This window comes from Lepus europaeus, chromosome 11, assembly GCF_033115175.1.
Source record: "Lepus europaeus isolate LE1 chromosome 11, mLepTim1.pri, whole genome shotgun sequence".
NCBI classification, from domain to species: domain Eukaryota; kingdom Metazoa; phylum Chordata; class Mammalia; order Lagomorpha; family Leporidae; genus Lepus; species Lepus europaeus.
In genome coordinates, this window is record NC_084837.1 from 88,602,171 (window position 1) to 88,615,999 (window position 13,829).

The window sequence follows — 13,829 nt, forward strand, 5'->3', positions numbered from 1 at the left end:
CCCCGCCAGTGCAAAGTCTCCCCGCCCGCCCCCCTCCCCCTCAGCTGGCTCAGCCGAGCGACCCCGACTGTGCGCAGGGGGCCCGTCCTGCAAGACCTTGCTCCCCACCGTCTCAGCGGCCCCATGCTCCCCAGAGACGCGAGGCGGGCAGGCACTCACGCACAGCCGCGCCCGCCCCGGCAACGGGGGCTTAGACCCACTCTGAAGGGCAAAGGCGTATCTGCGAGTGGGTGCCCGAGGCGGGGGGCGCCGTGCGCGCCCGAGTGGCGGGGGGCTCGCCAGCGCCGCGTCCCGCCGTCACCGCGTGTACGCGGAAAGCGCGCGTGTGCCCGCTCGCATCCGTGCCCGGGGCGCGTCGCGACGCGAGCCACCGAGAGCGGGCCTCGGGCGCTGTCAGGCCCGGGGCGGGCGCGGGGCGGGGGCCGGGGCTCGGCCCGCCCCGGGAGCCGGCCCCTGCGCGCCTCGGGCCCTGCAATGGGACGTGTTCTCCTTTAAGAGTTAAGAAACTTGAAACCTTGTTTGCGCAACAATCAGCGCCGCGGAGCCGCCAAAGTGTCTAGACTGGCATATGATGGGAGGCAGCCAATGACTCCGCGGCGCTCCTCCGGGGGCCCTCAGTGTGCGTTTGAGGAGAACAAAAAAGAGAGCGAGCCGAGCGGGGGAGCGAGCGAGGGCGCCGCGCCGAGAGCCGGAGCCGCCGGGCGCTGCCGCGCCAGCCCTCGCGGGGACCGCGGGGCCACCGGGAGGCACTTTGGCGGAGGGGGGAGGCGGGCGACCTCGGCCGCCGCGGCGCCCGGCGCGTCCGAGCGCGGCGCGGGGCGGGCTGCGACCTCGGCCTCGGCGGACCGCACTTTTCAATAAGGATCCCCGGCAGCTCTTTGGGAAATTTTGCAGCTTCCACTCAATGTGCTGACACCCGCGCCCGGGAGGACTCGCTCCAAGTGCATCTAGCGCCGGGGACCTGAGACGGAGTTGGCCTTCCGTGCACGCAAATCCAGGGACTGGGGGTTTTGTTTTGGGATCGCTTCTCCCTCTCCTTCCTTCCTTTTTTTTTTTCCCCTCCCCGCCCCCCCCCCCCCCCCCCATTTATTTTGCAGGGAGTTAAGAAGGGAGCCGAGGGTATCTACAAGCCTGCCTTTGGGACCTGGCAGGAAAAGCCCATGTAGTGGAGCGCTTGAGTTTTTTTTTTTTTTTTTTAAAGCAGGGCTTCCCAGACACACTCGGGGTCCGGCGCGAGCGCTTTGTGCCCATGGACCAGCCGCGCGTCTCCTGAAGGCTCGCCGGCCCCTCGCGGGGTCGTCGCCGCCGCGGCGCGCCGCCTGCAGTCCCCCGGAGCGCGGGCGCTGGAGTGGCCGAGCGGCGCGGCCCCCGGCCCCGCGCGTGCTCTCGGCCCGCCCGCCTCGGCGAGCTCCCTCATGTTGCAACCCTGCGGCGCCCCTTCGACGACGGGCTGTGCGCGGTCTGCACGGCGCTCCGCGGCGGAGCTTCATGTGGGGCTGCGGCCCGCGCCTCGCTGAGGGAACGGACCCCTGGTAACCGGAGACCGCCTCCCCTCCACCCCCGGCGCCAAAGGATATCGTATGTTCAGGTCCAAACGCTCGGGGCTGGTGCGGCGACTTTGGCGAAGTCGTGTGGTCCCCGACCGGGAGGAAGGCGGCGGCGGCGGCGGCGGCGGCGACGAGGATGGGGGCTTTGGCAGCCGAGCTGAGCCGGCCCCGCGGGCACGAGAGGGCGGAGGCTGCGGCCGCCCCGAAGTCCGCCCGGTAGCCCCGCGGCGGCCCCGGGACGCGGTGGGACAGCGAGGCGCCCAGAGCGCGGGCAGGCGCCGGCGCGCAGGGGGCCCCCAGAGGCCCGTGTCGGAGCCGGGGGCCGGCGCTGGGGGCTCCCTGCTGGACGTGGCGGAGCCGGGCGGCCCGGGCTGGCTGCCCGAGAGCGACTGCGAGACGGTGACCTGCTGTCTCTTCTCGGAGCGGGACGCCGCCGGCGCGCCGCGGGACGCCGGGGACCCCCTGGCCGGGGCGGCGCTGGAGCCGGCGGGCGGCGGGCGGAGCCGCGAAGCGCGCTCGCGGCTGCTGCTGCTCGAGCAGGAACTCAAGACGGTCACGTACTCGCTGCTGAAGCGGCTCAAGGAGCGCTCGCTGGACACGCTGCTGGAGGCGGTGGAGTCCCGCGGCGGCGTGCCGGGCGGCTGCGTGCTGGTGCCGCGCGCCGACCTCCGCCTGGGCGGCCAGCCCGCGCCGCCGCAGCTGCTGCTCGGCCGCCTCTTCCGCTGGCCCGACCTGCAGCACGCCGTGGAGCTGAAGCCCCTGTGCGGCTGCCACAGCTTCGCCGCTGCCGCCGACGGCCCCACCGTGTGCTGCAACCCCTACCACTTCAGCCGGCTCTGCGGGCCAGGTGAGCGCGCCTCGCAACCCGCGCGGCCCCCTGTCCGCGTCTCCAGCGCCGTGGGCGTGGGCGGGCGGTTGGGGGGTCCCCTGGCGCGCCCCTGCGGCGTTGGGCGCCGCGGGGGAGGAGGGCCGGGCGGTGGGTGTGCGAGCGCGCTCCATGCAATGGCAACATAGTAGTCTTAAGGCTCGGGCAAACTTAGAAGGCACGCTTTGGGGGGGGGGGTCTCCGTGCAGGCTCAGGGGTACATGGCGTAGGCTGCTACATCGCAGGGAATGAAAGGGGAGGGCAGGCCGTTTCTCACCCTTGGCATTTGGGCGCATAAACTGAGCCCACGTGATGCTCCCTATTCCCGAAGGAGCTGCAACTTGTGCAGCTGGGTGAGACAGATCCTGGCTGGAGTCAGAAGTGTGGCTGCAACGCCCTCCTTGAGCCTCTGGAGCAAGGCTCTTGGCGCGGCGAGCCCCCTCTCACTGCCGACACCCCGTGGGTGTCTAGTGCCAGGGCCCTCCATCATCGTCTCCAGTTCAGAGAGCAAAGGCTCCTGCAGGCTTATGTGAGTAGGCAAGGAAGCCAGATATCTTATTACCCTCTGAGAACAACCCCCTGCCCTTCTTTGTTCTCCTGGGATGTCCTGCGCACACCCCACCTCCAGCCTCGCTTCCCTGGGTCCTGGGTGCTGGAGTGAGGGTGAGGATAGGTGGAGTCCCTGGTTGGGCCAGGAGCTTGCAGTCTCCCTGCTCAGACCACTTTAGCCTATGGGGGGCATTTCAGGGGTGTGTGTGTGTGTGCATCCATTAGGCGGCACTGGGGCGTCTTGCAGAGGTGGGGGCTGGCAGAGAGTGACAGGCGGCTGGGCCAGGGAGGGATCTGGGTTCCTCCAGAGTGGCCTCCCTGGAGAGAGTCAGCGCCCAGCCTGGGGACACCTAGAAGGTCGGGCTGGTGACTCACAGGCCTGCTGGCTCTCGGTGTGGAAGGAGAAGGTGCACCTGGGAGGCTGCCTCTGTGCCAGGAAGACAATCCGTGGTGATGCCTGAGCAGAGGGCACTGGTGCGGTGGGGGAGGGGCCTGACCTGTCACCCACACGGGGCTTGCTCTGCCCTTTTGCCTCTTGGGACAGTTTTCCCGGGGAAGTTTTCCCTGGGCCCTGTTGGTGGTTGCCCTGTCCCCGGTCATTTTTTTTGTTTTGTTTTGAGCGGGAGATGGCTGGTGGGAACCTCTCTGCTCTAACAGAAGGCATTGGTGGGTGTTTCCTCTCTCGGCGTGTCAGTGTGCCTGCGAGTGTTTGTCGAGCACTTTTCTCTGTGCCAGGCAGTGACGGGAAAGATGAGGAGCATCTGGGCAGAAGGGACGCAGGCAGGGTCAGGTTAGTGCCCGTATGACGAGAAATGCTGCTGGGGGTGTGTGCCTGATAGCATCGCCTACAGGAGTGCTGGAGCTCCAGCCTGGAGCCTGGGCTCTGAGGACGGGGCAGAGAGAGAGTCAGGGCACAGGGCAAGCTTGGTGGACGGGCAGGAAGCGGAGGACAGTGAACGGGATCTACCCCCACTTCTGCCTTCTCCACCAGGAGTTGCCCTGGCTGTTGGTTTGACTTAGGTGGCCTTGGCTGGTTCCTAACGATGGACCTGGTCCTAGGCTCTGGCCAGGCAATAACTGACAACCCGACTTGCTGCCCATCAGTGTGGGTGGCTCTGGGAATATTCTCCACTTCTCTAATTCCAGGACTAAATAAGCCTTGGGCTTGACTCCCTTCTCCCCACCAGAAGGAGGCGCCGTTGCAGCCTTCAGCACCTGAGCTCCTCCCTGCCTCCTTGCTAGCTGCCAGCCTGTGGGAGACCCCCACCTCCACCCCACCCCCCAAGCAGCCACATTAGGGGCATCTGGGAGGACTGCTGCTCCGTGCCCTCCTGCTTGACCCCCTGGCCGCTGGGGCCGAGCTCTGGGGAAGCCCTTTGCTGCCCACCCCGCCCCCGCCGCCTGGCCGCCAGCCTGGCTCCCGTTGCTGGGCGGGCGCATAGCTGGGGCTCAGCCGTGCGCGTCCTGATAAGGAGACTGCTCCTTCCAGGGCTCTGGGGAGAGGGCTGGGCATGGGGCAGACAGACAGACAGACAGACATGTACCCTGAGCAGGCACCCAGCTAAAGAGGAAAGCACACTGGCACACCGGCACTGGTCTGCAGGCGCCCAGGGACCGAGGCCCCTTCCTGGGCAGGGCAGGGCAGGGGAGGAGGGACCCTGCCGCTCAGAGCCAGTCCTGTGGCATCCATCAGCCTGCTTGGGGCCTTGGGCCAGTTCCCCTCTTCCTGGGCCTCTTTATCCCTTCTGTAAAGGGAGGGGCTCACAAGTTCCCCTCTGCTCCCAGGGCTCAGCATCTGGGGTCCTCTACTGAGGACCCCCGTCTGTGCACAGCCCAGAGCCTCCTGGCCTCTCTGCCTCGTGGGAGTCCGGGCCCTCACTCTGCCTCCCTCCTGTGCAGCTTTCTGTCCTGGGAGAAGCCAGCGCACCAGGCTCGGTGGGTGCCTGTGTGGACGGAGATGTGGAGAAATGCTTTAATCACAGCTCTAACCTGTGTTTATAGAGCTCCTTTCTCCTGAAAGTATCCATTAAGTTTGGAATAAATCTCCTCTCTTTGCTTCACCACTTTTTTTTTTCTGTAATTATATTCAGTAAATTACTATTATCCAAATTGCGCCCAGGAAAGAGACAGAGTGAGACAGAGAACTTCTAAACGGCTGGAGGAGGCCGCGGAGGAAAACACAGGGTTCCCAGGCCAGGACTATAGGAATTAGAATGGGCCAGAAAGTTTTCCTTTTATTTGGCCTGGCATTATCCCTTTGAAATGAGATCAATTTCAACTTGGGCTTCCAAGCCCCGCCCCGCCCCGCTCGGCGGCCCCCAGGCCTGCCTGTCTACTGCTCCTCGCTCCTCCTGGAGGTGAGGAAGGGGTGATAATGTGCAGTTTGCCTCTTGCTGGCGCCAGCCGGCCGCGCTGTTTATCTGGCTGCCGGGGGAATCTGGGCAATTAGGCTCAGCCGGCCTTAAAGTGCCAGGAGCTCCATTTCTGTCTCCCATCCTCGAGTTTGGGGTTGAGCCTCCAGGTTCTGGGGAGGTGGAGGAGACGGGCGCTGGGGAGGCCCCCTCCCCACCCACAGCCATTCCCTGAGAGCAGGGTCGAGGGCGGGGGCGGGGCAGGGGGTGTTGTACTTGGAGGTCCAGAGAGGTGGGCTGCCGAGGTGGCAGGAGGAAGGTACCTCCCACACTGAAGCCTTGCCAGGCGCCCCAAGAGTCTGTGAACTCTCCCTGGCTTTAGAGTTTAGGTCCAGATCCCAAAAGGCTAAATACCCCCTGGGGCTCACCAGAGGCACGCCTGGGCTGAGCGCTGGCCTAGCCTTGTGGTGCACCCGGCCCCTGGCTGACTGTTCCTGCCCCTGAAATTGGAGGCGATTCCTAACGTTGATGCTTCAGCCTGGATGTTTGAAGGGTTGGCTTTGCTGGTGTGTGTGTGTGTGTGTGTCACCCCCCCCCCCCCCAGTTTCTTTTAGAAGGGCACTAGGAGTTCTTCTCCCTTTAAAGTTGAGAGCCTGCCAGTTACTGTTAAAATCAGCACCACTTTTGCAAGTACAAAGCCAACTTCTGAGAAGGGAAGTGCGCTGGGGGGCCCAGAGGTAGCTCAGTTTCTCTTGGGAGCTTTTGTCTCCCGCACTAAGCATCCCGCCACCGTCCCGGGAAGCATTAGGGCATCATTCTCTCTGAGAACGTGGGGCCGGTGGGTCACGTGGGAGTGGCAGCAAGGAGATACTCCGTGGCGTTCATAGCACGGTATTGGGAGACAGCCCAGATGTGCATGAGCTGATGAGCCGGTCAACAAAATGTGGCCCATGCATGCAATAGAACACCATTCCGCCATTCGAAGGAATGAAGACTGATCCACGCTCCAGCACAGCAGGGTGCGGACTGAGAGGCCATCACAGAGGCCACGTGTCGCGATTCCATGCATGAGAAATGTCCAGGGGGCCAGCACTGTGGCGCAGCGGGCGAAGTCACTGCTTGCAAGACCTGAATCCCATATGAGCTCTGGCTGCGCTGCCGGCTGCTCTGCTTCCGATCCAGCTCCCTCTCACACAGCTGGGGAAGCAGCAGATGTTGGCCCGAGTGCTGAGGCTCCCCTGCCACCCGCCTGGGAGACCCAGATGGAGTTTTAGGCTCCTGCCTGGCCCAGCCCTGGCCGTTGTGGCCCTTTAGAGAGTGAACCAATGGGTGGCAGCTCTCTCTCTGCCTTTCAAGTAAATAAGTAAATCAAATAAATAAATAAGAAGTGCAGAAGAGACAAAATAGATCAGTGGTTGTCTAAGGTTTAGGGTTGGAGGTTTAGGAAGTGAGTGCTAATGGGGATAGGGACTCTTTGTGGTGATGAAAATGACCTGTAATTAGATCATGGTCAGTCACATAGCTTTGTGAATAAACTCAAAACCACTGAATTGTGTGCCTTAAAAGGGTGAGTCTTATGGTCTGCGGATTATATCTCAGTGTTTAAAAAAAAATGCTTACCCCAGTCCTGGTCTCCCACTGGCCTCGGGCTTGGTCTAGTTAAAACACAGTAACATCTACTTCCTGTGTGGCCTTGGGCAGGTCCTTCACCTGGCTGTTAAAGAGGCGCCTGCCAGGTTGGCTGTTAGTTAAAAGGAGGAGTTGAACCACAAGTCCCCGATCCCTCTGTTGTGGGGGGGAGTCCGTGAGCAAGCCTGCTCACTTTTTTACCCACCTAGCATGGAATTTAGTGATTAGCTAAAGCTTCGTAGCCCCTCACTGGTTGGGCTGTCTGATGGTTCAGGTTTGTAGACTTGCTTTCTGTCTCACCTGCAACAGCCAGAATCCCTCCACTCAGCTGTGGTTGTGGGTGGCAGGTGTGACACCTGCAGGTTCCTGCAGGGAGGACTTCTTGAGCCATTCCTGTCCTTTATCTGTGGGGTCCCAAGTAAGCAAGCCTTAGGAGAGATGCTCGAATTGGTGACAGTGGCTGAACACTAGCTACACCCTTCAGTGTTACCAACAGGGGGCAGATGCCCAGAGCTTCATGCCAGTCAGAGTTTTTTTTTTTTTTTTAATTTATTTATTTATTTGAAAAGCAGAGTTACAGAGAGGCAGAGGCAGAGAGAGAGAGAGAGAGAGAGCGCCGAAGCCAGGAGCCAGGAGCTTCTTCCGGGTCTCACACGTGGGTGCAGGGACCCAAGGACCTGGGCCATCTTCTACTGCTTTCCCAGGCCACAGCAGAGAACTGGATCAGAAGTGGAGCAGCCAGGAGTAGAACCGGTGTCCATATGGGATGCCGGCACTGCAGGCAGCGGCTTTACCTGCTGCACCACAGCTCCGGCCCTGCCAAACAGATTTTTGCCAAAGCAACGCTAATCCAGGAATTGCGGGCAATCTGGTGTCTGAGGAGTGGCCGGAGGCTGTGAGGGTGGGGTTAAACTTGGCTCTGAGTCTGGCTCCACATCAGTTCTGAGTCCCTTCCACTCGCCTGGCCTCAGTTGGGCCTCTCTGTGCAGTGGGAGTGGCCTCAGCTCTCTTTCCCTGTGGAGGGCCAGCTCTTCCTGTGCCATGCCTCCTGTCCGTCCTCGGCCCAAGGTCACGTGCATAAAGTGGGAGGCAGGTGGCCCTATCTGCTGATTCTTGTTTGAGGTCTTCTGTGGGTTCCCTTTCGCCCACAGGCCTTTTCACCCGTACCTTTGTCCACGATGTACCCACCTGGGCCGTCATCCCCATCGCTGTTTGTGGCCACATGGATCTAGTGAGCCCATTCTGTGCAGGATTCGCCAAGTGACAGCCAAGACCCAGCAGGGATGAAAGGGGGTGCGACAGAGCACGTCCTGATTCCCCGTCTCATTGGGTGGTGGAGCAGGGTCAGGCCTGGGTGCAGACCCCTGCTGTGCTCTGATTGACAGGGGGCCGTCTGTGAAGTGGGGCTAATTCTGCCATCGTGTTCTTTTGTTTTGCTTTTGAGAAAGGATGAAATAAAAATAGGACCATCAGTCCGTCCCTGAGGTCTAAAGAATAAAATACAATGAACCAAATGGAAAGTTGCTGCCTGGCTTGGAGTGAGACCCAGGGCAGGCATGGGGCTCCTCTCTCCCAGGGGCCGCTCTGTGATGCACTTTTTCTTCTCCCTGACTGTGTCCACAGCAGATTGCCTGGGTGTAGACCTGCGGGCCTTCACTTTGTGGAAGTAGCTTCTAGCTGGAACGGCCGGGGTGGGGAAGAGGTGAAGCCTCATTGGACGCGTGGAGCAGAACAAATGCTCCGACAACTAATTGTGCCTTATTATAATTATGAAAAACACTTATTACCCCTTGTGTCGTTACTGATACTCGCCTAATAATAGTTATTACCACTTTATTGCCTCGGAGAGTTTGTTTTAGTTTGCGATTTGGTGGTGTTTAGTTTCATTTAGGGAAAATGAAGGGTCATTTCATTCATGCAAATTGTTACTTAGTTTAGCAAATTGTTGCTTCCCATAAAGCAAGAGGCTAAGGAATTCTTCTGAAGGCAAAATATATGTTTTTAAGCAGGAGTATTTTAGGCAGATGAAAGGCAGCCCAAAGAAAAATACCGTAGACAGCAAGGAATCAGAGAGTCTGAGCTGGAAGGCTGGAGGGGGCTTGGACTCTGAGGCCGAGAGCCGGAAGTGAAGAGCTGGGGTGAGGCCTCCTGTCCAGGTCCCTGGACGGGGCTTCCCCGGTCTGCGCCTGCCCGCCAGCCTCCTGCACCCTAGGGTGTTAGTTCTGAGGCAGCTTGTTCAGAAGCCAGCGTCCACGTCTGGGCCTCTGCAGTCACACTGGGTCCTGACCAAGCCGGACAAATTCCAGTTTCAGAGAAACAGCATGTCCCATTGCAGTATAAGTATGTCCCATATGTTGCAAGGGATGGACTTACACTAAAACAAAACAAGACCCTGCCACGTCTACCCAAAATTCAGATTGAAATGGGTATCCCGTATTTTCTCCGGCAGCCCCAGCTCCGACTTCCCCTGTGCCTGTGTTTCTGTTGTTATCGTAATAATTACAGAGGTATCTTTCTACAATGCCACGAGCTGTTCTCAGCATTTTGCCTACGTTATCTTGTGTTGCCGTGTAGCAAAGCCAGGAGCTGATCATTATCTCCATTTTAGAGCTGAGGAAACAAGACTCAGAGAGGTGCTGTAACTTGCTTGGGGTCACACAGCCAGGGGAGGCAGGGGAGGATTTGAGCCCAGGTCTTGTGTACATCCATCCGGATTGGGGCAGCAGAGGTGGGGGTGGGGGGTGGGGAAGGGAAGGTGTGCAGGGGCATGGGGTTATGATTTGCAGAAACCACTAATTAAAAGCCCAGCCCCAGCAGTGACATCTTGTCTCCTGTCTTCCAGAATCTCCACCACCCCCCTACTCTCGGCTGTCTCCTCGTGACGAGTACAAGCCACTGGGTAAGTGTACCCCGGTACCTCGCTCGTGGCAGTGCGGCCTTCCTGCGTCCCCCTGAGCCCAGCGCTGGCAGGCAGGCTGGAGGGGCGGCCAGGCGGGTGGAAGCCAGCCTGGTTGCTTTGAAACGGGGTGAGGTTTTACGTACACTCCCACGGTAGGGCACAGCAGACCCAACTTCCCCAGCACGCTATTTACATCTTGAGATTCCACAGCTCATCGTTAACCTTTCTGTGACCTTTAAACACGGGCTTGTGGGAGATGAATGCGCTTGGGCTGAAGCATCTCCTTGGGAGTGGGTGGGTTGTCCTGGGTCTCTTTTCCTCCCTCTCCCTCCCTGCCCCAGCCTGGGGCTGGTCCCCTTTAGTCGGCTCAGGATCTGGGACGGATGCCTGTGCCTCTCTAGGTAGAGGCGGCTCGTCATTCGCTGGCCGTCTCCAAGGCAGGGCTCCGAGCACAGGTTCTGAGCCCGAGCGGCGGTGGGATCTGTGGCATCCCGGCGGCAGGCTGGGTTGCTCTGGCCTTCACCGTCCCAGGAGAGCAGCCTTGTGCCCGCAGCAGTTCCCGTGGGCCTGGAGCTGTAAAAGTCAGATGGCGTGGCAGTGATGCTAAAACATTCCACCCCGTGACCACGAGGAGGGGGGGTTTGTTTTGTTTCTGGTGTAGGCCTCCCCATAGCATGTGTCAGCGCCATCTCTGCACTGTAGTTTCCCGTGCAGGCCCTCCCCTGGGAGGTCCGAGGCGCCCACCAGGCCCCTGCAGGGGGTTTGACCTCCAGAGGCAAGGGAGGGCAAGGCTGTCCCACGAGACACTATGAGTCAGTGGCTCCATGATGGTGGCTTCCCCGCTGTTTGTTCCAGAAGTATGATCGTCTCGTGGATGGAGGAGCTTTGTTTAGTTCTTTGGAGACTTGGAGGGGTCTCCTGGTGGGAGCCCAGGAGTGGGTGTGCGTGAGGGGGAGGAGCCGCCCAGCCAGCGCAGGGCAGCCCCCCTGTGCAGGTCGGAGGTCCCTGTCCTTCCGTCCCGGGGCCTGTGTCAGCAGTGCCTACGTCAGCAGGATTCCAGTAGGCGCTGCTCCTTTAGGAGGTCCCCCCTCAAACGGTCTTAGTGATAAAGTGGCCCACACCAGGACGCCACCCAGCCCTGTAGTGGAGTGGCCGGGAAGCCAACAGGTGTCTCCACCGAGGAGGCGGCCCGGGAAGAGCAATGCTCCGCCCCCTCCTGTTTTTAAAGGGCGTGGCCGCTAAGTGTGGCTTTTAGGATGGTTTGAAAAGTCGAAAGAATACTGTTTCCTGGTCACAAGGAAGGGATAGGAAAGTCAGATGTCCGTGTGCAGCGGGGCGGGGGGAGGGCGTCCGTGCGCACTGTCCCAGGCTGCTCGCTCCCAGGCTGCTCGCTCCCAGGCTGCTTGCTCGCTGTGCTGACAGAGAACAGCAGGAGTGATGAGGTTGAGGGACAGTGGGTTTGTGACGACAACACCTGCCCTGCGTGTGAGGGTTTGGCCAGGGCGCGGAGCTGGAAGCCGCCTGCTGTCCCGACTCCTCCTGATAACCTCACGATGCTGCTACGTGGGCATCAGAGCGAGTTCCTAAGGCCTGGGCCTGGCCGGGAATGCCGCCGCTTCAAAGGGCTTGGGGCACTGAGCACGGGGTGTGTGTGTGTGTGTGTGTGTGGGTGTGTGGGTGTTCGGAGTGAGCAGGCGGCCCCCTCTGAGCTGCTCATGTCGGCATAGAGGCCTTTCCACGTGTGTGCTTCAAACTTTCCATGCGCCCCAGTTTTCTTGCTAATTCTTTTGCCCGCCAGATCACTTTTTTTCATGCCCTTATAAATAGTCTGCATTATTTTTTGGTATTATTTTCTTTTCCTTGCATTGTTGCTTTTCCATAAACAAAGAGGCAGTTCACTTCTAAGCCTCTGTGATCACAGGAGACCCAAAAACAAAATAAAAACGCAGAACACCCAGTCAGCATCTGGCAACTGGGAAACGAGAAAAAAAAAAAAGAAAGAAAAAAGGGCCAAACTGGTTCATGTTTCATCTTCCCGCTCCCCAAGCCTTGTGGTAAAAGGAAAAAAAAATTCCTGCAGGATCGAACGGAATTCCAGCTAGCGAGGGCCCAGGCCAATGGTTTTGTCCCAGGAATCCCCCTGCTTGGAGTGGTCGTGCTGAGCCAGATGGGACCAGCTGAGCCAGACCTGGGTCGTGCTGGGTGAGAAGACGATGAAGAGACCGCAGGCCTCCCAGGAGGTGTCTCCCGGCCCCAGGACAGGGCTGGGCACAGCACCCCATTGCTGGTGGCAGAGGCCCAGGCCCGGCAAAACTGTCCCGACTCTGCCTGTGCTCACGAGAAAATGTGCAAAAGAATTTCCTATTCCCATCTCACTGACGCGGGGAAAACAAATAATGCACAACACGTGAAGTGCTTAAAACTCCTTAAAAAAAAAATTGGTGCACAGAAAGCTGCTCTCGGAGTAGGTTGGGCTCTTAGGGAGTGGGGGAGGGGAGCTAATCTGGGAGCAATGGTTGAGCCCTTAATTAGAGGGGTGTCCACGGGGCCGGAGCGAGGGTGGCTGGTGACTTGTTAGAACAGTTTCCCCGGCTCCGGCGGGAGGAAGGGAGGAAGGAAGGGAGGAAGGAAGGAAGCAAGAAGGAACAACTTCAAGAATTTTAATGGTTGTAATTAAGTCCAGCCACGATGAATTGTTCCGGGGCTTAATTTAACCTTACCCAGGGAAGCTCCAAGGTGCTACTTGCTCGGGCGGTCCCCGGATCGGGGCTGATTTCTGTGGTCAGAGCAAGTGCCGGGGGTGGCAGCTGTCTCTTTGCCAGGAGAGTTTTAGGGCTGGCTGCTCTGGTCTTGGAGGAGTCCTGGGACGTGGGTGTGGGGGTGTGAGGTGGTGTGTGTGTGTGTGTGTCACAGAGTGGCCTCGGGGAGTTAAACATGAGCACGTGCACACAAAACGTCGGTGCACACACGGGAGAGGCAGGGAGGGCCCCACGGCCAGCTAAGTTCTCTTTTGTCTTTGCTCCCGCAGATCTGTCTGATTCCACATTGTCTTACACTGAAACCGAGGCCACCAACTCCCTCATCACTGCGCCCGGTGAATTCTCAGGTGGGCGTTTGCTCCTCCTTGCGCCTGGCTGTCACGTTGGACTTGATTGGCGGGCGTGGGGTGGGGCGGGGCTTTTTTGGGCTTTGTGACTGCCTCCCCTTTTTCCTCCCGCCAGCAGCCTAGTCGCTGCTGTTCTGGGGGTGAGGACCAGCCTGTCGGGGCGAATCCTGGACATGGTCACTTGTCTTTCAAGTGCCTGTTGGCCATGTTGTCACTGGTTGTCTACCTGGTCTTCCGTGGAAATGCTGAAAGCCCGGCTCAGCTCAGCAGAGCAGCCGTGTCCCCTCCCGTGGGGGGAGTCTCACCCATGGACAGGGATGCAAGAGGCCAGGAAACAGAGTGGGCACAGTGAGCTCTGGGGAGGCTCTGGCCAGGGAGGGTTTGCCAGAGGCCTGTGGTTTCTGTCGCTCTCCTGGAGCAGTGGGTGCTGGGGTAGAACAGAGAGAACCCAGGGTTGGAGTCCCTCACCCCTTGCAATGCAAAGCTGGCCACAGGAGCCCCCCGCATTCGGAGAGATTCCTGAGTCTGGAGATGAGAGTTGGTGGGAAGCGAGGCCTAGAAGGCCAGGAGGGACTTGGTAGGGGGGTGTTTTGGGAGGACCCCTGGGGCGTGTGGCCCGGCTCTGTGCTGGCGGGCCTCAGGGCTCCTCAGCTCCTCGGCTGTGGCTGGTCTGTGTCAGCATTGCTGCGCCTGCGCCAAGCCCTGGTCGTGATGGTAGTGTGGCTGTTGATTGAGGGCTGACTACGGACCAGGCCCTGCGCTCGGCCCCCGTTACCTGCAGCACCTCGGCCGGGGTCCCAGGCCCGGGAGGTGCCTGGCCTTGCCCAGAGCCCCTCCCCGTCCGGCTCCCTGTTCTGCCCACGGTGTTCCGCACACGGGTGCG

The 13,829-nt window shown here is 60.0% G+C and overlaps 1 protein-coding gene across 1 annotated transcript in view; it reads left to right on the plus strand.

Moving 5' to 3' along the window:
• Positions 1–1,408: 1,408 nt before the first annotated feature.
• Positions 1,409–13,829, plus strand: part of SMAD6 (SMAD family member 6) — a 69,018-nt gene continuing 56,597 nt past the window's right edge. Inside the window, exons 1-3 of the mRNA XM_062206189.1 lie at positions 1,409–2,394; positions 9,784–9,840; positions 12,869–12,946. Of these exons, the coding sequence (XP_062062173.1) occupies positions 1,581–2,394; positions 9,784–9,840; positions 12,869–12,946 (949 nt within the window). The 5' untranslated portion in view covers positions 1,409–1,580. The remainder of the gene's footprint in view (positions 2,395–9,783; positions 9,841–12,868; positions 12,947–13,829) is intronic.